The following is a 24,297-nucleotide window of genomic DNA, read 5'->3' on the forward strand; positions in this document are numbered from 1 at the left end:
CAGGAAGCAGTTGGCTCTGATGGAACACCCTCCCCCGCTGCCAGCACACTCTGACCTCAGGAAAGTCGTGCCTCCTTTGCAAATCTTGGACATGGGACTAGGTGTGCTTTCATCCCACTCCAGGACTGAGGGACACTTGATTCAGATAGACCATAGCCAAGGTCCATGTTGCCTAAGAGACCCTCTTTGTCCCCCGGCATGAGGACTGCAGTGACTTTCAAGTGGCTCCCAGGAGTGGAGAAGCAGGCTGCTTCCCTTGCATGGGATATATTAACTCCCAGGCATGGAGAAACAGGCTCAGTTCCCTACGGTGGGCTATATTAGCTCCCACAAATGGAGAAGCAGGCTCAGTCTCTCCTTGGGTGTGCTGCATTGTCTCCCAGGAATAGAGAAGCAGGATCAGTCATTTATTCCATGTGGGGCTGTCTGGCCAGAACTCTTCCCTCCAAAGGGAGTGGTTTGTGGTCCATCTTCTGGATTTGGCTCACCAGTCTTTCCAAATGTCCTAGCCACCTGGTAGGTATGCAGTTTGATTTGTTTAGCCTCAAAATGCCAGCCAGTTCCCCATGCCTGCCTGATAGCTGGGTGCCTCTTGAGCCAATGTTGTTGGCATATTCTACAATTACCTGCTTATTTGTGGGGGTTACATAGTGCTTGTAGTTACAGCTCTCTCCACTTACCCACAAACCAGACTGCCAAACTCCTGGATCATAAAACAAAGTGTAAGCACCCTGGATCATGACCCAGCTCTTTTCCTGTTCTTCTTTTGAGACTCTCCTAACAGGAAAGGCTCTGGGTAATTGATAGAGATTATCCCTGATTCCCTTAATGTAACCTTTTTACTCTTTCCTTTTCCTGGGATTAAGCTGTTCTTTTGCAAGAAGTCCTTTTCTTAATGACAGTCATTCACCTATTATTGACCAAAGGAAGCGATCCGGCCCAACTCCACCTTTCTGTGGTTCAGAGTCTCTCGAGTCTCTTTCATTATAATGACTTTTAAAGGCATTAACTGTTTTTTTTTTTTTTTTGCTTTCAATTTTCTGCACTGTTAAAGGCTGTCAAACTATACTTTAATCTGCCTTCCTGAAACAATAATTGCCCCTGTATTTGTTGGTGAATATGAGTGTTAATATTGAGTAGATGTTTTAATATTTGCTGAGGGTTCCCAGGCAGTGTGTGTTGCTACTGAGGTTTGCTGTTCACAAGATAACAAGTTGATATAAAGTGGAGACGCATAGGCTCAGTCAGCAGTGCCTTTCTTCTTCTTGCAGTCCTGTGATATTCCTCTCCTTCAGGGCACTTACCTCTCACTGTGCATGTAGGGTCCCTAGTATAACTACTAGAACACCATGAGAAGAGGCACTAGATCTTTTAGGACTAGGTTCTTTTGGCATATGATTGTACCTTCATGGTATATGCTCAATAAGTATTTGTTAAATTAATGAATATTTTGTCTGGAAGCACATAGCCACAGGACTGGGCCTTGGTGTAGGGATTAGGGAACCCCTTCCAGAAAAAATAAAATTTCGGGTAGTGACGCAAAAATGTCAGTAAACCATAGTGACTGCTTGGATGCTGTGTTCCAGAAACTAAACTGTGGGCATGCCAGCTGCCACCAACAGAAAGGGTATTCACTAAATAGTTGTTAAGTTTATACGATGGCCATGTGAGTGGACGATAATACCCAACCATGCAACCCTGTGCTACTTCTTTTTTTTAGACAGAATCTCGCTCTGTCACCCAGGCTGGAGTGCAGTGGTGCCATCTTCGCTCACTGCAACCTCCACATCCTGGGTTCAAGCAATTCTCCTGCCTCAGCCTCCCAAATAGCTGGGATTACAGGTGCCCACCACCACGCCCGGCTAATTTTTGTATTTTTAGTAGAGACGGGGTTTCACCATGTTGGCCAGGCTGATCTCGAACTCCTGACCTCAAGTGATCCACCCACCTCGGCCTCCCAAAGTGCTGGGATTACAGATGTGAGCCACCATACCCAGCCTCTATGCCACCTTTTGCTAACCTCTCCTCTTCATGCTACTTGGTGTTTCTGCTGCCTCCACCAGCACCTTTGATATCCAGCTGCTGGCTGGCCTTCTCTTCTTCTTCATTCTGGCAGCTTAGCCTCCATGAAGTCTTTCCTGACCACACTAGCCTATGGCACACATCACCCCCGTCCAGGCTCCTCCATTGCAGAACTGTATTGCGCATCCTTCAAAATAATCCCACCCAATTAAACTGTTAATCCATTTGTTTCCCTTGTTGGTCTAGTTCCATTTCTTTTTCTTTCTTTTTTCTTTTTTTTTTTTTTTTTTTTTTTTTGAGATGGAATCTTGCTCTGTCACCCAGCCTGGAATACAAGCGCATGATCTTGGCTCACTGCAGCCTCCTGAGTACCTGGGATTACAGGTGCAGACCAACATGCCCGGCTAATTTTTTGTATTTTTAGTAGAGACGGGGTTTCACCATATTGGTCAGGCTGGTCTCAAACTCCTGACCTCAGGTGGTCTGCCTGCCTCAGCCTCCCAAAGTGCTGGGATTATAGGCATGAGCCACCGCGTCCAACCTCTAGTTCCATTTCTTTAACCTAGTGGATTGCAAGCCCCTCACTGCTTTCCAGCCCGAGAGGGGCATTGATGGGATTGTGAACACAGGACAGAAAGTAGTATTAATGATTATTGTTACACCCTGGATGCGTGGTAGGGATGCTTGGGAGCACCTTTATTCTCCAGCTAGCATTAGCTGTTGGGCTGAGGAAGGCTAGCTTGATGACTCTGCCACTTTTCTCCTTCCCCCTCCATCATCAGCACATTGTGATGACTATTTATTGAGTACCAGGACTGGAACGCATTTGGGAGAAATAAAAGCATAGATTTGACACAGCCTTCATTATGTTAGCCTATGGAAAGGTGATTATAGCACTTGTTACTTGAATTAGACCCGAAAATATAGGACATTTTAGGGTCTAATTCAATATAGGACATTCTGCGTTTAACTTATGTTTTACAGCCTAACTCATGACTGCTATGGCCAATATCCCTTCTCCACACCCCCAGACCCCATCACTAAAATTCCTTCTAGTGGCAGAACTGTCACCACTTATCACAGAGAAGTGGATATTAGTTGGGCAGTTGACATACAAGTTCTGTGACTTGGTTAGCTCAGTTCAGAGTATGTTTGAGGGCTTACTTCAAGAAAGCCTGTGTTTCATTTTTTAAAAATAGGTCTTAAACCTGAAAATGGTGTCCTTGAGATTTTCATCTTTCTCTATTTTTATCCTGTTATTGCAGAAGACCCATCTGGAACTTGCATTCCATTGCTCTCTCCTACTCAAGGCAGAGGCTCCTATGCAAGACCCTGGGACTCCTGTGGCATAGAGGCCAAAGGCCTGGACCCAAAAGTCAGGAGGACTTCTGCCACGAACCCCAAAAGCTTGCCCCATATAAATGGTTGCTCTTGTGCCCATGGCCGTGTCCGCCCAGCATTTTCGTGCCTGCTGGGTTCCAGGTGCCATGCCAAGACCTGGTGACCAGAGGATGCCTGTGATCATTGTGGTTTGGAGGCTTTTGATTGTGAGGGACCCAGACTTCTGCTTTGGGGGTATCTTTCCCCAGACATCACAAAAAGCTCAATTGTTTATTGCCTCAAAGACATATTTTCTCTTTAACAAGTGCTTTCCTTAAGTCTGAGGAAGAGTAGCATAAGTGGGTTTCTTGAAAACCAGAAATGTAGCTGAGAAAGCAGTTGGGCCATTCTAGGAGGGAAAGAACAAGGGCTTGATGAGTTAGGTTAAGAAGCACATTCCCAGCTCACCATCTCTCCCTCTCTTACCTCCTTAGCATCTTGGTCTGTGGTTATGCATCTTGGCTGCACCTAAGAGTTGGCCTAAGGAGCTTTCAAACCTACAAAGGCTAAATCTACCTCCAGCCCGGTTCCCATCAGTCAGTCTCCAGGGAGGAGTCTACCCCTCTATTTTTTATTTAATTTTATCTATCTATCTATCTATCTATCTATCTATCTATCTATCTATCTATTTATTTTTGAGATGAAGTCTCACTCTTGTCCCCCAGGCTGGAGTGCAATTGCACGATCTTGGCTCACTGCAACCTCCGCCTCCCGGGTTCAAGCGATTCTCCTGCCTCAGCCTCCCGAGTAGTTGGGATTACAGGTGCCTGCCACCATGCCCAGCTAATTTTTGTATTTTTAGTAGAGACGGGGTTTCACCATGTTGGCCAGGCTGGTCTCGAACTCCTGACCTCAGGTGATCCGCCCGCCACGGCCTCCCAAAGTTCTGGGATTACAGGCGTGAGCCACCGTGCCTGGCCCCCTCTATTATTTAATAAGCTCCCCCAGGCATTCCGACATACCACTGGGCTGACAGCCACTGACCACCCTCTGCCAGACTCATGCTGTGTCATCATTTCTTGGCCTAAACTGGGATGTCCCTGCGTGTATACGAAGTGTAACATGGTCATGTCAACTTCCAGAAGCCTTCAGGAGATAGATTCAGTGTCATCCCCATTGTGCAGATGAAATAAAACAGAAAATTCATCACATGCTCACAGTCACAGAGCTGGGAAGGTGAGCTAGGATTTCAGTCCAAGCAGTGTGAGGTATCCCCTTTTCTTCCTGCTTTTCCACTATGGCAGTGCTAAAAAGAGCCTGGGTTGGCCAGCCTGGCTTTGGTAGGGTGTCATCAAACTGACTGCACCCAGATAAGAATAACATGGCTGAGGGGGGCCATGTAACTGCCCTTCTCTAGAGAAAGGGATTTGATTCTGTAGCTGTTATAAATGATTTTGGTTTAAGGTGAAGAGATAATGAAACTTTTCTTAAACTCTGCTACTACAAAATCACATAAAAGGAGTCAATATCATAGGGTACACAGGGGACCATTTTGAAGCAACTTAGATCCTTAAGAATAAAGGATGAAAGTTGTAGTGTTTGTGAACTTGCATTGGCTACAATGGCAATGAATATAACGCCTTTGGATGAAATAGTCTTTGACTAAATAGACCTGAGTTTTTAAGCAGGTAACCCTGTACAACAGTAGGAAAATGTTCCACCCTGCCACCTCTCAGGGAGGGCCAGATGTGATGCGATGAGTGTGATAGGCAGCAAGGGGAGAAAAAAATCACTCCTTATGTTGACTACATGAGCTGCATGATATTTGTAAAGGGAAATTTCAAGAGAAGGGAGACCAAGTGGGTTAGGATAAGAGCTATCTGGAATTTCCTTGTGTTACCAGGAAATATAATACTTACATAAGCTATTAATGGAATATTTGGAGATTCAGCATTCACATTGATATATGTGCACGTATCTCCATTACACTTGATTTTAGAACCCCCTGGGACAACATGAGTATTTCTCTGGCCTGGGATTGTGGAGAAAGGCTTAGGTCAAATGTCAGCTCTCCACTTTGTGACTGAGTATCCATGGGCAAGTTATGTAACCTTTGAGCCTCCAGCTGTAAAATGGGGATCAACACCACCTCCCTTGCAGAGTTGCTCTGCAGATTGAGTACCATTTGAAAGCACTCAGTGCCTTGCCTGGAGCATTAATAGGTACTTTCCTTACTTTCCCTCTTGGAGTCTCGGTACCACTCTATGACCAAGCAGGGGGGCCGTGCTTTAAGGCCCCTCTTTTAAACCTTCTGGTCACAGGGTGAGGAGTCCAAGGGGAAGCCCCCATCCAAACCATTCCCAGCATCCCTAAACTCCCCTAAGATGACCTTGTGTTGGTTTCCAGCCCTTACAGACCTCTCTTCTAGGACCATCCTCCTGGAGGCACAGTGCACTGGCAGCATGCCCCTCTTCCCAAGGATGTAGACACAGCTTGGCCTCAAAGCCTAGGGTGTTCACCTGCCTGTGTACAACCCCCTCAAAGTGCAGGGTGGACCAGGGGTCAGCTGTCTCCACATTGACATGCTCTGGCAAGGAGCTCCAAGGAGTTAGAAAGCTCACCTGGAACCTTTGTTTCAAGTTCTTATGAAGGTACATATGTCAAGATAGAAGAGTAAGATCTATTTTATTTACTAGTTTGTTAGCCCTTGTCCCCTGTCCCACGAATGTTAGAAGCAAGCAAAAATGCTTTCATCCAAATTACCTTTCTCTTCATAAAAATAAGAAAATCATGTAATCAAAATAATCTTCTGCCTTCTCAATGAGTTTACCACCTGATTCAGCAATTTTCTAACACCTTCCTTTGCCTCATTGTAAGTATTCCCAGTGCATGCTGGTTAGATGGCCTCTGGGTCTACACCAGTCCAACTGAATCAGGAGAGGAGCTCCAGAAGATGCATTGGACAGTCATGCCAGAGGCCGTGTGCAATTTTAGGTTAGATCAGTGGTTCTCTGCCCTATCTGAATTTTAAAATAACTGCGAAACTTCTAAAAAAAAATATTACTGCTGGGGTTTTATCTACATAGATCAAATCATCTCTAGGGGTAGGTCCTGGGCACAAGTTTTTTTGTTTTTATTTTTGTTTTTTTTAATCTCCCCAGTTGCCTCCTCCGTGAGCGAAGGTTGAGAAGCACAGCTGCCCCTGTGAGGAACTCAGCCTTCAGAGAGCGCCTGCCCACTGCCTCTCATCCTCCAGAGAGGCTGTAGGGTGTCCAGACTTTGCAGGCACTGTTGTTCCTCGTTAAGCCTGATGCTGCCACCTAATTAACACTTGTTTATATTAATTAGTTGCCATATGCATTGAAGGGGGGTGGTCCTTTTTGAAGTTTTTGGTTGCTGACTATATAAGATTTGGCCTGAAGTGGGACTTCTGGAAACTCAACCAAGATAACGGCTTCCAGCTTCTTCCAAAAGCTTATCTTCCAGGCATAGGCAGGTAATGAAACAACCCAACTGCAGTTTTTTCCATAACATCTTTCACCCCACAGTATCGATGGAACAGGAGGGTGTGGACAGGCTTTCCTGGGTTTTTGGTGCTCCTTGTCAGGTGTTAAAACAAAGAGGATCATTGTGTTTCTTGGAACTGGTCTAAACGTCTATGTTTAAGATTAAGATCTAGGGAAATGCATTTCCGTTTGACACCCACTAGTTTCTGATTGTGAAAAGGGTACCAACCTGTGCAATGGCGCCGCGACCCGGCCGCGGACTCCAGCCTCTTCAGTCGGGTACCTTTAATTAGGAGAAATTAAGTGGGGCTGCTACATGTTTTGAGAATAAGTAACACTATTTAAACTTAGGCAGCCTTAACCACTAACTTAACCGCTGAATTCTCGCTGCTACATGTCTCCTAAATAGATCAGCATAATCTTAACTAGGACTTAAAATGCATCATCTTGGTTCCGGAACTCAGAACCTGCAGCCGACGGGAGACTTTGGAGGCTTAATGACTTTAATTATGGCGAGAAATATCTTCTCCCGGTGGGGAGGGGCGCGGCCGGTGGCGAGGAGGGCACTTTCCCGGGTCGGAGAAGGCCGGATGGCAGCCCGCCCCGAAAGTCCCGGCCCGCTGGATTGGGGGTTCGGGGGTGGGGGGAACATAGAGAAGCAGGGCGGGTGGAGGGAAGGAGGGACCCTGCAGGGCGGTGCACGAGGGGTGGGAGTGGGGAGGAGGAGGGCTCCTGGCGCGGGGAGGAGCCGCGGGAGGGGGGATGTTGGCCGCAGGGCCTCGGAGTTCTGAGCTGTGTTTGTGGCTTCAGCGCTTTGATCTCCTGCCAGGGAAACCTGGAAGGTCAGGCCGGGCTGCAGCCAAGCCCTGGAGCGAGGAGCCGGCGGGTGGAGCTGGCAGCACTGCGCCACCCACCCTCACCTCCCAACCCCCCAAGCAGTGAAGCCCGCCTGGCCGCCCTGGCCTCTCGCCCTCGCCCTCGCTCCTGCCCCTGCCCCTGCCCCTCTTTACATCCTGTGTGTTGGTCTCCTGTAGGCCGTAGATTAAGGGGCTCCAAGTCTTGAAAGTAAGCTAGCCAAATGCCCTGCAAGTTTGGCTTAGCAAAATCATGTATGTTGTATATACTTTTAAAGAAACCAGGTATTTTTTTTAAAGCTGTGTGCGTCCCCTTCCTCCACCCTCCTCATCCCCACCCTAATACAAATTACCCAAGAGCCACAGGTGATTCCCCCTGCTGGTTCGTGAGTGTTAGGGTCTGGTTTGCCTCCCCTCTTCTACTACCACCACCCCCCTTCCTGGCACCAGAATTTTCTCACCGGTTACCCATGTGCTCTGGTGTGTGACCTCATTTCCTATGGAATGAAAAGTTTCTGTCGGAAAACAGGGCCCTTGGTGAGGCAGGCCTTGGGAGCCCCCTTGCCCAGCGAGAATGTCCTGTGTCATGCAGTGACTCATGCTTCAGAGAACAGCAGCTGACCAGAATGTTCAAGAGCCTAGTGCCTGGGTGGTCACTACTAAGTGAAGAACTCGAGGAGGAGGAAAGGAAAAAGTGAGGAGTAAGGATTTAAAATCTACTTAGTGGCCTCCAGAGGGAGGGGCATAACAGTATTCAAAGAGCCTGGGCTCTCTGGACTGGGGTAGGACCCGCCAAGAGGGACCTGTGGGCGTCAGGCGTGGCCAGTCCCTAGGACCGGCTGGGTGCTCTCCATCGTGTTAACCGCCCTTTTCTCCTCCCTGACCACAGGAGCAGGCCTGGTGGCGGCAACAGAAACAGGGCTGGTTCCTGCCGCCCTGCATTTCAGCAGTGACGTGTTCCAGGCTCCGGCTTTAGATGGCTGTGTCTCTCAAGCCTTCAAGCCTATGCTTAGGTCTCTTGTTACCCCAAATTAGGGCACCATTGAGTTGGGGATTTTGAAGCTGTGGTAGAATTTGCCACCAGTTCACCCAGAGAGCCAAGGCGCCAGAGCTTTGTACCAGGTGGGGAAAGCGGCCAAACCTGCACTTTCCTGGGGTTGGGCCGCTGTGTGGTGTGGCCATATTTCTCTGCAGGTTGCAGGATGAACTCCATCAGTCTTTTAGGCTGGAGGAAAGTCCAGGCCCCCTAGTGATAATGGGAGGAGGCTGTAAAAATTCACATACAGCCTGCCCTTGTGGACATGGCCAAGGGTAGTCATCTGGCCAGCTTTCTTTTGGTAAAAGTACTAAGGGAGGCTCCCATTCCTGCAGAATGGAAGGAACAAACACTGCAAGTGGTTGGGCTTGTTTTCAGAGAGCTTTGATATCCAGAGATGAGCACATGCAGGGGCTGGGGCCTGATACAGATCCACAACAAGGCCAAGCCACTTTTAGTGCCTGGGGTCAAGGTTGGCCAGAGGAGGCACAATGCCTGCTTTCGAACTGACAACCAGTGAAAAGGCTGTCAGGAAATGCAACAGCAGAAGATGGCACCAGTAATAAGAAACCGAATCCTGAGAATCTTAAAGTGCGAAGAATATTATGTTCCAAGAAGATTTGGTAGAGAACAGAGCTTTCTCAAAAGTCAAAGGGAGGAGATAGGTGGCCTAGAGTGAGCTGCAATCAGTGCTTTCAGTAGCAGGGCCCATGGTGTTTGATGCTAACCCCTAGGGCAAAAGCTGATCTTTTAGGTTAATCAACAAACATTTCTTGGCCATTTACCCTGTGCCAGGCCTTTTGCCGGGTTCTGGGAATTCAGCAGGAAAGAAGTCTGACACACTGGCTGCCCTTTAGTGAAGGAGGCATTTTAAGTAAACAATGACAGTGTGACGTCATAAGTGCCACAGTGGCGGAGCACAGCATAAGGCCACTGGGCACCACAGCCTGAGGGAATACTACCTGAACAGAAAGAGAGAAGCAGTAAAGATGAACCCTGTGGGGGGTGGGTAATGTGCTCCTCATTGTTGGTCTCCTGTTACCTCAAATGTGGCCACCATGGAGTTTGGGATTTTGAAGAGAACTAAAAGAAGCTCAGTCTAGGCCGGGTGTGGTGGCTCAGGCCTGTAATCCCAGCACTTTGGGAGGCCAAGGAGGGTGGATCACCTGAGGCCAGGAGTTCGAGACCAGCCTGGCCAACATGGCGAAACCCTGTCTCTACTAAAAATAGAAAAAATTAGCCGGGCATGATGGTGTACACCTGTAATCCCAACTACTCGGGAGGCTGAGGCAGGATAATCGCTTAAACCCAGGAGGTGGAGGCTGCAGTGAGCTAAGATCGTGCCATTGCACTCCAGCATGGGCAACAGAGTGAAACTCCATCTCAAAAGAAAAAAAAAAAAAAAAAAGGCTAAATCTAGTTCAACTTAGGAGTTTGAGTGTTGTGTTCAGAAACAATAAGCAGGAGGAGGTCTCATCTTGCCCTAAGAGCAGCACAGTCATTGGAGAAGGGTGGTGCAGGTCAGATCCATGATTGAGAATGGTCCCTCTGCTACTGCATGGAGACCGTGTTGGGGAGGGGGCAGGGGCGTGCAAGGTGGGCTGGGCTCAGGAGCCCCCAGAAGAGAATGTTGTTGGGACTCGTGAGAAATCTGATGTCCTGGCCAGGGTGGCAGCAGTGGGGATGAAAAAACGATGGATGGATTTGGAAGCCAGAATCAGCAAAATTTGGTAAGCCATTGGGCGTAGGTGAAAAGGCAAAGGGCTGCAGTTTTGACTTTGCCCCGTGGGTGGAGGAATGGGGGAGATGGGGTACCTCCTTGAGGAGGGAGCCCAGGTTTTAGGGAAGTAAGGATTGTATGAAGAGCAGGCCCACGGCAAGACCCCTTGCCCCTACATTCTACCTGAGCAAGAAATGACCCAGAAATGTCCGGGACAGTGTGCTGTGCTCTGCGAATAGCTGCAGAAGTAACTTGGGGACCCAAAATAAAGCAGAATGCTGATGCCAAGTCCTGAGAACCAAGCCCTGGGACTCTGGTGCCATTTCGGATTCTCCATGAGCATGGTTACTGCGCCTTTCGGTCACACTACTTATATGTAAGTCTGTCAGAGAAGAGCCCCAAGGGAACACTCACTTGGATAAGAAGGGAAGAGACCTCAATGTCTTCATGCTGCTGCTTGCTAAGCAAGGTCTCTTCACCCAGGACAGCAGCAAGTGTGTTATGACAGACAGTTCCAGAAGGTCCTGGCTTGTGTCTTCCTTGGGATGCCTGGCACACAGTTGGCCCTCTTCAGTAGTTGTCAAATGAACTGTATACTCGAATGTTTCCATACTGATAACCATCTCATTTAAATTATGGGTGCCCTTTAGTAATTGGTTTCCAGATCAAAATGTAAGTCTTCTGTCACATCCTTCAGCCTTCCACCTGTGAGTTAGAGTGAGGGGGAATGGGTTAAGGGGATGATACTCCTCTCACCTTGACATACCATGAGCCATGGAGCAGAGTCCTAAAGCCTGCTCCATGGAAGGGAGAGTGTTAACAGGAGTTGCTGCAAACAGGCTTTGTGTCCAAAATGTTTGGGATGCTGGGTAGAATAGGAGCCTCTAGCATGTTAATGATGTATATGTCAGGGATAGCTCTGGAATATGCAACATTTCTCAAAGGACACCGACCAGGAAAATGATTCCCTTAGATGCACTTTGGGAAAGGCTACTAAAGAGATACGAGGCAAGTGAAGCCATGTTCTTAATTTCTTACCCATTTGCCCTTGGAGCTAAATGTACATGCTCTTCCTTATGACTCTCCTGGACTCTTCAGAGAGGGATCTACCAGCACCACGGGCAGGATGTGTGCTTGGTGAGGACAGGGGTCTGTGACCATGCTTGCTGCTGGCTGCTGTATGAGTCCCCAGGGTCTAGAACACATAGTAACCAGTTAATAACTACCGTGGAACAACTAAATTAATACATGGTTAATGCAAATAGAATTTGACTATGAACCATGCCCAGGGCAGTCTGCTTTGTTAGGCTTTTTTTTTTTTTTTTTTTTTTTTTTTTTTTTAAATAGACACACGGAGTCTTGCTGTATTGGCCAGGCTGGTCTCAAACTCCTGGCCTCAAGCGATCCTCCCACCTCAGCCTCCCAAACTGCTGGGATTACGGGCGTGAGCCAACGCGCCCAGCCATATTAGGCTTTATGGGGCATACCAGTGTGGTCAGTAAGGTCTACCTCCTGGCTCCTGGGAGTTTCTGTTAATCTCCAAGGGTATGCCTGGCACCCAAGCAAGGCCTTTATGTATAGGACATCTATACCCTTTGACTCAGCAGAACCACTCATGGCTATTTTAAGGACAGACGCCTCCAGAATATGAGTACAAGGATATGAATACAGCACTGTTTATAACAGAGAAAATGTAGAAATCTGCTACGTGCCTCTCATGGAGATGGTCATTAAAGGAGCTCTGAATAACCATACAATGGAATGATATGTGTAGCTGGTAAGAAGAATGAATATTTTTCCACATCAATGCATATAAATATTGTTGAGTAAATCGTTGAGTTAAGGGGGAAGTAGAGTACAGAACAGTGTATGTCCAATATGTCCAGTGTATTTATTTAAATTTTTTTTTTTTTTTTTTGAGACGGAGTCTCGCTCTGTCGCCCAGGCTGGAGTGCAGTGGCACGATCTCGGCTCACTGCAACCTCCGCCTCCCAGGTTCAAGCAATTCTCCTGCCTCAGCCTCCTGAGTAGCTGGGACTACAGGTGCACACCGCCATGCCCAGCTAATTTTTTTTTTGTATTTTATTAGAGGCAGGGTTTCACCGTGTTATCGAGGCTGCTCTCGAACTCCTGAACTAAGGCAATCCACCCGCCTCGGCCTCCCAAAGTGCTAGGATTACAGGCGTGAGCCACTGCGCCCGGCCTTAAAAAATTTTTGACAGCTGGGGTCTATGGTGCCCAGGCTGGCCTCAAGCTCCTGGGCTCGAGTGATCCTCCCTCCTCAGCCTCCCAAGTAGCTGGGATTATAGGTACTCATCCAGCATATTTTTAACTACATTTTGGTGGGTGTGTGTCTGTAACACATATGCATTTTATTCTTGCCAATATATGGGTTAAAAAAACAATGGAGGATATAAACCACACCATTATGTTAAAATGCTGGGATATAGGGGGTAACAGATGAGTTATTTTTTGCTTTCAATTTCTGAGTTATTTTAAATTGTTCACGTCATACACATATTACCCTTATAAATAGCAAAAACTCTGAAGATGATCGTATTTTCAGGGAAAATGTATTACAGAAGTGGTAAACAACATAAGAGAAACCCTAAGATATTAGAGCTCAGAGAGAGGTATCTTATCTGTCCTTTGGCTAAGGAGAAGCACCATTAGTTTTATGGAAAAAGTTACACAGGAACTTGACCTTGAAGGATTAGTAATATTAGTATTAATATGATCAACTCATTATAGTTGACTCTAAAGTGTCTTTCCGCATGTGAAGTATCATCATCTAGAGAGTTACTCTCAAACTCACTTCTTTCTCCCTTCTACCCAGCTCATCAACAGGCCACCTAACCCAGAAATTAAATCTGTTGACAAATTTGCCTGTATTGTCTGTGCCAGTCTATCTATCTTGTCATTTATGCAGGTAAATAAGAGTTGGGTGGGTATATAAGAGGGGCATTAAAATTTGATGTGGATTTTGTTGAGATTCTTCATAATCTTTATATTCTTTGGCACAGGGCCCACCTATGTCCTCTGGAAACTAGAAATGAAAACCAATATTTATTCAATGTAGTATTAATTATAATTTTAAAAACTGGAACAACCCAAATATCAGAAATACATGTGTAGCATGTAGGAAAAAAAAAATCACAGCCATTTAAAATATTTACAAAGAATTTTTAATAACTTAGAAGCTTATGATAAAGAAAAAAAGCCAGAAGGCAAAATTGTATTCACTAGAGGCAAAAAAGTCTGTTTGGGGCCCCCATATGTCTACAACTTCCTGTAAGAGGTTGAAGACATGTCTTCATATTAGCACTAACAGTCCAACTTCCGTGGTTAGCTTATGGTCAGGAATGTGGGACAAATGAGATTTTTAGTCATCTTTTGGGTTATTTCCTATTAAGACTGTATTCTGTCAAAGTTTTCCTGCAATAAAGGGTAGGCACTAGGGATACCACATCCAAGAGCTTGACAGAGGAACAGGTAAACAGGTGAAAGTGGAATCCCTGCCCCAGAGACTCCAGGGAATAGGGATGGGGGTAGGTCCAAACCCCAAACCAAGTCTGGGTATAACTACACACACTGGGGAGAATGCCAGATCCATTCCTGAGTGGAATTCCTGGTAAGTGGCGGGCTCTAGGCTTCACGTTTTCCCACCCACAAAGTGGTGATGGGACAATTCTCATCATAATTGGTACACTTACACTGGAACATTCTAGACTCAATCTTACTAGTAAAAGCACTTCCTTATGAAAGAAAACCACATCACATTCACAGTCAGGGAGCACTTTCTTTTTACCAGTAGTAACCCGAGTATGGTACCAGGCAGGCTTGCTTTCATTTATAATAAACATTTATTGAATAACCATAGGAGTGGTAAGTGCCAACCACAGTAGGGCCCTGTCTTCTAGAGGCTGGAATTTTGTACTTTGCAAATGTATTTTAAGGGCGCAAGTGTTTGCTCTTTTGCTGCTTGTCTCAATGGCTACAGACATTGTCTAGACTTGGGTCCAGCAGCCCTGGGAAGGTAAATAAAGGACCGTGACAATCTTTCATTCAGCACTCTGCACTGGGTTTCCGGTCACCTGCTGGCTGGTGCCAACCTGCCCTGGCCTGAGCAAGGATGGAAGTAGCGAAGGTGATGAAGGATGTGAAGATAACCCTTGTGGGTGGGGATGAGGGGAAGGGCACATAGAGGGCAGCAAGACAAGGCCTTTGGCTGCTTCTGGGAGGCCTTGCCAAAACTTCCCACCTGTGTTCTGCAGTCACACCCTTCTCTTAATCTTGCACTCCAGGCTGTGCACAGTTTAGGGATAACGGCCCTTTGCAGCTACAGCCCAGTTTACCAGTGACTTTCATCCAACCATATCCACCAGGCTGCATCTTTCCCATCCTTTCTTTGAAAGGGCCCCAGCTTCAGAGTTTTGGATGTTAAGTATGTGACTTAAAGATCCTAAAGATAGGATTTCTGGTGGCCACAAGAGTGTGGACTCCTATGGTCTAGGTTTGTTTTGAAATAATATTCTGGTCTACACTTGAGTAATTAAAATGGTGAATGATCTATGAGAGTGATTGGTTCAAGGAATATGCCTCGTCAATTTTTAAACTGAAAATATGGGCAAGGGGCAAAGAATGACCAAGTAATGTTCTGTTTTTGTTTTTTTTAAGACAGGGTCTCGCCCTGTCGCCCAGGCTGGAGTGCAGTGGCACAATCATGGCTCACTACAGCTTCAACCTCCTGGGCTCAAGCAGTCTACCTCAGCCTCCCGAGGAGCTGGGACTACAGGTGAACGCCACCATGCCTGGCTAGTTTTTAACTTTTTTGTGGAGATGGTCTCGCTATATTGCCCAGGCTAGTCTTGAACTCCTGGCTTCAAGCAATCCTCTGCCTCAGCCTCCAAAAGTGCTGAGATTACAGGCATGAGCCACTGCACCTGGCCTGTATTTTTTTAATTTCCTTTCAGAACAGTATAATAAAAGTGTCTTTTTCTAAATATGGGTTATTCATGGCCTCTTTTAAATCCTAAGCTGGCTTCTGACAGGCAAGTTCCCTATAGGATCTTAGCATGGCTCCCCTCCTGTCCAGTCCTGGTGTGTGCAGGAAATACAAGCTGATTTTAATAGTAGTTTACATTAAATATAATTTTAAAAGTAGATGACCTGTGCGAATGAAGCATTTTTCTCAAACAAGATGTGTCCTTAGATCCCGTACCTTTGCCTGGTTGTATTGGAAGTCAAGCTGTAAATGGAATTTAAGCACCATATAGAGAGAGAGAGAGAGAGAGAGAGAGAGAGAGACAAATTCAAATCCCTGGGCTCAAGTGATACTCCCGCCTCAGCCTCCCGAGTAGCTGGGATTACCGGCCCATGCAACTGCAACCAGCTGCCTTATTACTGACCTGCCGTCTTCACTGTAAAAACCAGGAAACATATCACCATGTCCTAGATTTTGTGAAAAACGTCTTTTGTGTCTCTCAAATGATCGTGCTTCATCCGGAACCTCTGAGTCCTTGAGACCTCCACGTTCCGGGCGGAGCAGGGAAGCCTGAACTTTAAGAAGGCCACATGGCTAAATGGCTTCCCTGAGGCATGTCTCTCCTGGGAAGGCATTCCCTACCCCAGATCCTGTAGCCTTTCATCCTGAGGCCATTAGACTCTCCAGGTGCACCTGCATCAAAGCACACAGGTACCGCGCTCCTGATCTGGACTTATCTGAATTGCACATTCCCCGAGGGTGCTGTTTGATGTGCTTGATGGTGGAATGAAAGCCAAATAAAGGAATGAGAGGGCCTGTTTATTTCCTCATTTTTAGTGCTTTTCCTCAGGGCCCTTCTATGTCTGGAGAAGGAATTTATGAAAAAGCCTAGGATACCACCTAAGCGGAAAACACCAGCATCTACTTACAATTATATTAACTCTGGCATCCATAAGCTGTTGGCCTCTGGCAGAGGAGTCTGTGTCCCTAAAGAGATCTATGGATAGCCAGCATGGTGGCTTATGCCTGTAATCTCAGCACTTTGGGAGGCTGGAATGGGAGGATCACTTGAGCCCAGGAGCTCAAGACCAACCTGGGCAACATAGTGAGACCTTGTCTCTACCAAAAAAATAAATAAATAAATAAAAAATTAGCCTGGCATGGTAGCATGCACCTGCAGTCCCAGCTACGCAGGAGGCTGAGGCGGGAGGATCATTCGAGCCCAGGAGTTCGAGGCTGCAGTGAGCTATGATTGCACCACTCCAGCCCAGGTGACAGAGTGAAAGCCCATCTCTGATAGACAGAAAGATAGATAGCTCTATGGTGGAGGAAAGTGATGCCACCCTGGCCTCACACTTTCTCAGCTGTGTCATCAGCATTCTCTCTTCCTGGAGGAGGGTGACAGGGCCAGTGCAGTTCTGAGTTGCTCTGATAGCCTGCTGCTTCTCATTTGAGTGGCCAAGGCTGGGACTTTAGAAGGGACCCTAGTCATAATAACATAGGCGGCCTCCCCACACCCCCTCCCCCCTTTTTTTTTTGAGACAGAGTCTCACTCACTCTGTCGCCCAGGCTGGAGTGCCATGGTGCGATCTCGGCTCACTGCAACCTCTGCCTCCCAGGCTCAAGCGATTCTCCTGCCTCAGCCTCCCGAGTAGCTGGGAGTACAAGCACATGCCACCACATCCAGCTGATTTTTTGCATTTTTAGTAGAGACAGGCTTTCACCATGTTGGCCAGGCTGGTCTGGAACTCCTGACCTCAGGCGATCCACCCACCTAAGCCTCTCAGAGTGCTGGGATTACAGGCATAAGCCACCGTGCGCAGCCATCTCCCACCGCCTTTTTTTTTAACAGATGGGGAAACTGAGGCTGAAGCTGAAAGCGATTGAGTGACTTGTCCACTGTTAGCAGCATGCCAGTGGCAGAGGCAGGAATAGCTCCCAGGATTCATTCCTGACTCCTAGCCTAGCAATCTGGTGATGAAACAGGGTGTGGTGGACAATCGGCAGAGACTTTCAATGCATTGAATCTCCATTCAAAAAGAAAAGGTCCCCTGCAAGACCAGGACAGATTGTCCAGGGTGCCAGAACTTCTTAAACTGCCAAGGAACTTGCAGTATACTCAAGATTTTACTGAAGTTGTTTTTGGTACTGTTTGGTGCTAAATACAAGGAATTGGTTTGTTGTAAAAGCTGTAGGGTGAGACTGCCCTCTAGTGGGCCAGTGGAGCTATTGGTCTAGCCGTGTTCTGGGCAACGTTGCTTTCTCACGCCACATCAATGTAGAGTGATTATTCCTATGCAAAGGAATTTCAATTTTATTCTTTCTCAGGCACTGTGGCCCATAGTAACTCTATTGATCTCTAAGCACTAGCCATCATTTGCCCATCTTATAGAAGGCTGGTTTTGCCTTCTATACATACACACATTAGAAGTGTCTTACTTCCCTAACAAGATTCAGGCTCCTAAAAGCCAGGACACGCATGTATGTATGTATGTATGTATGTATTTTGTGGAGACAGGGTCTTGCTCTGTCACTCAGGCTAGAATGAAGTGGTACAATCACAACCAACCTCTACCTCTTGGGCTCAATCAAACCTCCTACCTCAGCCTCCCAAGTAGCTGAGACTACAGGCATGTCCTGCCATACCCAGCTAATTTTTCTGTTATATTTTAGATATGGGGTCTTGCTATGTTGCCTAGACTGGTCTCAAACTCCAGCCAGGCTATAGCTTAAGTCTTGTTTTTCCACAGCTTCTACCTTGCTGTCCCCTTAGCTGGACATGGAATTAGAAGGTTCTTTGGGATGGAAAGGAATCCTTCCCCCACATCCCCCAAAAAGAATCGCGTCGCTTCTCATTTGTTCCTAAAACATTCTAATCTCATCCCTCTGATCAGTAGTTCCCCCAAGTAGTTAAATCATCTGAATCCCCCAGAAAGCATACACAACTCAGTTTCCTGGGCCTGACTCCAGCCCTGCTCAATCAGTCTCTGTGGTTTGAGCCAGGAAATCTGCTTTACAAACTTCCCAAGTGGCTTTTGATGTGTAGCCAGGTCTGGCAGCCAACTGCTTCAAAACCCCATTTACAATTATTTTTCACAGCTCCCACCACTGACAGTGTCTCCAGAGGTCTTCAGCTTGTGTCACTTATTAAAATTAACCATTTTGAGACTCATTCAGAAATACTCAATATATTCTTGTAACTGGGTGACATGGGAAGGAAAAAGGAACCGCATGAGATGGACCAAAGGCATTTGCTTTGGTTGCCAATGGCTCTGAAACAGGAAATACTGAAACCAATACCTCTGTACTGACTGGGCAGGTTGTTGATGTTTAGGTTGTTTTCAGTATTTGGGCTGGATAGGAAGACAAAAGTTTGTTAAGTTATCAATTATGTATTTTCTCCATTATAAGTCATCTGACCTCACGATTACCATACAAGGTAGGTGAAATTGTCCTCTTTAAAAAAAATTTTTTTTAATTGACAGATAATAATTGTACATATTCGTGGGGTACATAGCAATATTTCAATACATATAAGGTATAGTGATCAGATCAGGGTAATTAGCATATCCATTATCTCAAACATTTATCACTTCTTTGTGTTGGGAATGTCCTCCTCCTAGCTATTTGAAACTATAAATTATTGTTAACTCTAGTCATCAGTTCCCTTCTTTATAGATGGGAAAATTGAGGATTAGGAAAGTGAGGTAACGTCCCTGAAGTCACATAAGTTGGTAACTGTCAGATTCTGCATTTGATTACAGGCCTGATTGCCAAGGCCAGCTTTGAAAAGGTAAGAGGACCAGAGGGCCAACCTGCTGTATTTTTTTACTCTGGCAGGCCAAGCGAGCAGTACAGCGGGGAGCTACTGCAGTCATCTTTGATGTGTCTGAAAACCCAGAAGCTATTGACCAGGTAAGCTCCTCAGGCCGTGCCAACACTGCAGCCTCCCTGAGAAAGGCACTTCCTTTAGTGAGCTTGGCTTGTCCCGGTCATGTCACCCTCATCTCAGGACGTTTGCTCTTATCTTCTGAAGTTAGGTGTCCATGTTTGGACATAATTCCCAAGGGATGTGTACTGGGCGAGGTTAAGAGCCAGGGAATTGGGGCACAGGGGGCATTTTCTCTTTTTTTCCCCTGAGACGGAGTCTTGCTCTGTCGCCCAGGCTGGAGTGCAGTGGCGTGATTTCAGCTCACTGCAATCTCCACCTCCCGGGTTCAAGCGATTCTCCTGCCTCAGCCTCCCAAGTATCTTGGATTATAGGCACGTGCCACCACACCTGGCTAATTTTTGTATTTTTAGCAGAGATGGGGTTTCACCATGTTGGCCAGGCTGGTCTTGAACTCTTGACCTTGTGATCCATCTGCCTTGGCCTCCCAAAGTGCTGGGATTACAGGTGTAAGCCACTGCACCGGGCTCAGGGGGCATTTTCTAAGACCTTTCTGGGCCTTCTGCTTGCCCAGTCCATCCCAAAACAAGCGTCATTCTCAGCCTTGCTCTTCTGGGAGCTCCAAGGCTGTAATGTTGGAAGAGCTGGAGGATTCCAGACAGGTATTCAATGTTCCTTCCCTGCAGCCTTTCTTTCTCTCTACTGCTTCTTAAAGTAAGCACACCTTTTAACCAGAGCCCTCTCTTCTTCCTTAGCTGAACCAGGGCTCTGAAGACCCTCTCAAGAGGCCGGTGGTGTACGTGAAGGGTGCAGATGCCATTAAGCTGATGAACATCGTCAACAAGCAGAAAGTGGCTCGAGCAAGGATCCAGCACCGCCCTCCTCGAGTGAGCCTCCGCACCATTTGGCACAGGCTCCAGGCCTTGTCTGCTACTACCTGCCCCTTTATTTCCCTTGGGCTTTCATTCCTATCTCTGTCTAAAATGCTGGCATACCCCAGGTTCCTGCAGGCTTAGATCAGCTATTGGACTCAAGGCCAGGGTGAAATTTTACTCGTGTTCCTTTATAGTGAATTTGAAAAATCCTACCAGAAATAGATACTTTTGTGCTAAGATGTCTCTGGCCTCTTCCACCTGGCATTCCCTCTTGGCGATCTCTCATCCTTTCTTTTCCATCCCATCTCCCTCTGAAAGGCAAACTGAGGAGGGTTGAAGGGATGGGGCACCCAGCACCTGGCTTCCCGTGGCTTCCTTCTTCCATCTGACTTAGACACTAGAAAAAAAGGCTTGTATTTCCTTCTTCCTATAGAGTAGATTACCTTATTGAAACTCCCCAAGTTAATTTGAGTCTGGAAAAGTTAGCTTTCAACTGGGATTGAGTTCGATGGCTAATGAATAGCATCTGCATCTCTTAAGTATGTAGAAGAGACACTACTGGCCACTAACTTTTAACCAGCCTCTTCTGCTGAAACCTCAAGCTGAAGAATTCCAGGAACCTTGGGCTGGTGCCCTATATTGGTGTTATTTCCTCCTCACAAATATTGGGACATTCACAGTGTAGGATGATTCTTTCCTATGCACAACATAGCCGGATACATGCAGCTTCCACTTTGCAAAGCTCTATTCCCATTGGCCAAATGGAAATCCCAGATAAGGTGGCTGCGAGGTTTTAGGAGGCAGTGAGGAAAAGGTAAGAACTAAAACTAGAGGGAGTTTGCTGAACTGACTTGCTGGCTTCTTTTTAAAGGGGGGTAAAAAAGCGCTTTGGTAAATATGACTCATTGTAGTGGAAGCTGATATTTGTGGAAGCAGCATACAATTTTCTGAGTTGTTGTAAACCATTAATTATATGGTTAGTAATCACTGTTCCCTCAAAACATGACACTCACTCTTTTGTCCTATAAATGTGATTATTTGTGTTTATTTGGAAGGGCCTTTCTTACCAGTTACAGCCAACTTTGCAGTATTCCACGGGGAGCCAGGCTTTACCAACAGAGTTCCCTTGGCTCTTGGGGGGCCTGGCTGAGATCGCCACAGGCATCCCCCTGGGCCACACCGAAGGCACTACATGGGCCTAGGGAGTACACCATGTGCATGTGAGCAGAACCCCAGGAGTTTCCTACAAATTGAAAGGAAACTCATCCCAGTCACCCCATCTTTATCCTGACCAAGCCAAGATAGCCCATGTGTCGATTACCAGGCTGGAGAGAGGCTGTGACTCACTGTGTCTGTGTTCGGTTCCAGCAACCCACTGAATACTTTGACATGGGGATTTTCCTGGCTTTCTTCGTCGTGGTCTCCTTGGTCTGCCTCATCCTCCTTGTCAAAATCAAGCTGAAGCAGCGACGCAGTCAGGTAGTGCCTCTGTGTGTAGCCTATGAGCAGTAACCCCTCTTGCCCTGACACTGGGGAAAACCAGGACTCTCGTCACCTTATTTTTTGATGGTGCAACATGGAGCCTCACAGCTGTGGACTCTGAGCTCCGCAGCCTGTTCCCAGTGGCCTAGAAACCGCAAAGATGGAAAAAAAATAAGAGCAAACTAGGCCAGGCACCATGGCTCACGCTTGTAATCCCAGCACTTTGGGAGGCCGAGGCAGGCAGATCACTTGAGCTCACGAGTTCAAGACCAGCCTAGTCAACATGGGAAGACCCCGTCTCTACCAAAAATACAAAAATTAGCTGGGCATGGTGGCATGTACCTGTAGTCCCAGCTGCTCGGGAGGCTGAGATGGGAGGATCACTTGAGCCAGGAGGGCAGAGGTTGCAATGAGCTATGATCGCACCACTGCATTCCAGCCTGGGTAACACAGTAAGACCCTGTCTCAAAAAAAAAAAAAAAAAAAAAAAGATCAAAACTTACAGCCCAGTGCCTTCTCTGTTCTAAAAGGGCTAGTCCTACAAAGGTTAAGCATGGGAATGTCTCCAGCAGGTGTTTTGAAGGAAGTGTTTATTTTATTTTTTTATTTCTTTGAAACAAGATCTCACTCTGTCACCCAGGCTGGAGTGCAATGGCACGATATCGGCTCACTGCAACCTCTACCTCCCGGGGTCAACTGAGTCTCGTGCCTCAGCCTCCCAAGTAGCTGGAATTACAGGCACCCGGCTAATTTTTGTATTTTTAGTAGAGACGGGGTTTCACCATGTTGGCCAGGCTGGTCTCAAACCCCTAACCTCATGTGATCCGCCCGCCTCGACCTCCCAAAATGCTGGGATTACAGGCGTAAGCCACCACGCCTGTCCCAAAGGAAGTGTTTATGTCAATCAATGTTAGTAAGTATTATAAACACTCCACAGGTCTAGAATATGTGCTGTGGCAGTCTGAGTTTTGAGTGCTTTCTCTGAAGTCTATTCTGGCATGATTGAGAAGTGTTTGCCTGTCCCAGTGCATCAAGTGGCGCCCTACAGCCTTGGTCCTCAGATAGAATCTGTGGTCCAGCAGCAACAGCAGCACCTGGAAGCCTGATAGAAGTGCAGGGTCTCAGTCCCTGCTCCAGACCACCTACACAGTATACCAGGCTCTCTGGGTGATGCTTGATTAACAGTAGCTGCTGTAGCACTGCAGCCACCACATCACTTTGTGCTTGTAGGAAGGAGAAACTCAGGGGTGGAGGGTGGTGAGAGGATAAGCAGAGATCTGGACCCCCAAATGTATGGCAGGGTCATGTCTCAGGGGAGAGATGGTGGATCCTGGAAGGCAATCTGTAGAGAAGAGAATCACCAAAGTTCTCATGAGGGTTGAGTGACCACCTCCAACAAGATGATGGCTTGTGTTTTTTGAGCACAGCCTATTTGCCAGGTGCTAAGCACTTACACATTGTCTATTTACTGTCACCACCTCCTTCAACAGAAAGAGGAGGAACCCTTGGCATAGAACAGGTTGATAACTCAGGGTCTGGCAGAGTTAGGAGGCAGCAGGTCCAAGTAATTGGAGGAGACCCCTGCCTTCAAATCAGAGAGACCCCTGCTAGTCTTGCCACTTAGGAAAAGCCTAGGTTGATGTCGTGGACACCACACGTGTCTGGAGAATATGTGCTATGGCAGTCTGAGTCTTGAGCGACTTCTCAGAAATCTGTTCTGGTGTGATAGAGAATTGTCTGCCTGTCCCAGTGAATCGTGTGTCATGTCCCTGGGGTGACTGCCACTTTCATACATACCGGACCCTCACACAGACTACATTCTGCCGTGCAGAATTCCATGAACAGACTGGCCGTGCAGGCTCTGGAGAAGATGGAAACTAGAAAGTTCAACTCCAAGAGCAAGGGGCGCCGGGAGGGGAGCTGTGGGGCCCTGGACACGCTCAGCAGCAGCTCCACGTCCGACTGTGCCATCTGTCTGGAGAAGTACATTGATGGAGAGGTAATGGCAGAAGCAGGCCCATCCTGGGTGGGGAAAACATAGGCAGGTCAGCAGAGGTGCCCAAGACCTAGAAGGACAGGGCCCTGTGTTCCATCACACACATCAACTTTTAGAGTCACTCTTCTGAAAATTCTGAGACTTGACTTGATACTTAACTGGGTGTTTTTACTTACAAAGAGACAAGGGATTTTATATCCCTCACTTTTTTTTCTTGTAGCTCTTTGAAAATTTTAGGCCTAGTACCATGCCTGTAGTCCTAGCTACTTGGGAGGCTGAGGTGGAAGAATCACTTGAGGCTAGGAACTTGAGGCTGCAGTGAGCTATTATTACACCGCTGCATGTCAGCCTGGACAACAGACTGAGACCCTGTCTGTCCTAGAAAGAAAATTTCAGACCTTCAGGAAAGACTGGTACCATAGACGATATATGTCAGGGGCCTAGAATCATCCATGATGAACATTTTGCCGCATTTGCTCACTCTCCCTCTCTCTAGACAGATGCATACATACACATATTTGGGGGGCAGGGAGTAAACCACTTGAGAATTACAGACATTTGATGCGCCTTTGTTGAAAATGTTCCACTGCTGCGGAGACTGTTGGATGGAAAT

General features: G+C 47.0%; 1 protein-coding gene and 1 long non-coding RNA gene across 10 annotated transcripts in view; both read left to right on the forward strand.

The window, feature by feature from the left end:
* Positions 1 to 24,297, forward strand: part of ZNRF3 (zinc and ring finger 3) — a 257,576-nt gene that overhangs the window by 226,651 nt on the left and 6,628 nt on the right. For all 9 annotated transcript variants that reach the window (XM_024239982.3, XM_054543271.2, XM_024239980.3 and 6 more), the window contains 4 exons: positions 19,283 to 19,357; positions 20,087 to 20,218; positions 21,575 to 21,685; positions 23,520 to 23,687. In XM_024239982.3, coding sequence (XP_024095750.3) covers positions 19,283 to 19,357; positions 20,087 to 20,218; positions 21,575 to 21,685; positions 23,520 to 23,687 — 486 coding nt within the window. The remainder of the gene's footprint in view (positions 1 to 19,282; positions 19,358 to 20,086; positions 20,219 to 21,574; positions 21,686 to 23,519; positions 23,688 to 24,297) is intronic.
* Positions 8,258 to 19,271, forward strand: LOC134761164 (uncharacterized). Its single transcript, XR_010139450.1, has 3 exons — positions 8,258 to 10,468; positions 13,295 to 13,387; positions 15,136 to 19,271. It is a non-coding gene; the product is annotated as an uncharacterized LOC134761164 (long non-coding RNA).

This window comes from Pongo abelii, chromosome 23, assembly GCF_028885655.2.
Source record: "Pongo abelii isolate AG06213 chromosome 23, NHGRI_mPonAbe1-v2.0_pri, whole genome shotgun sequence".
In the NCBI taxonomy this organism is placed as follows: Eukaryota; Metazoa; Chordata; class Mammalia; order Primates; family Hominidae; genus Pongo; species Pongo abelii.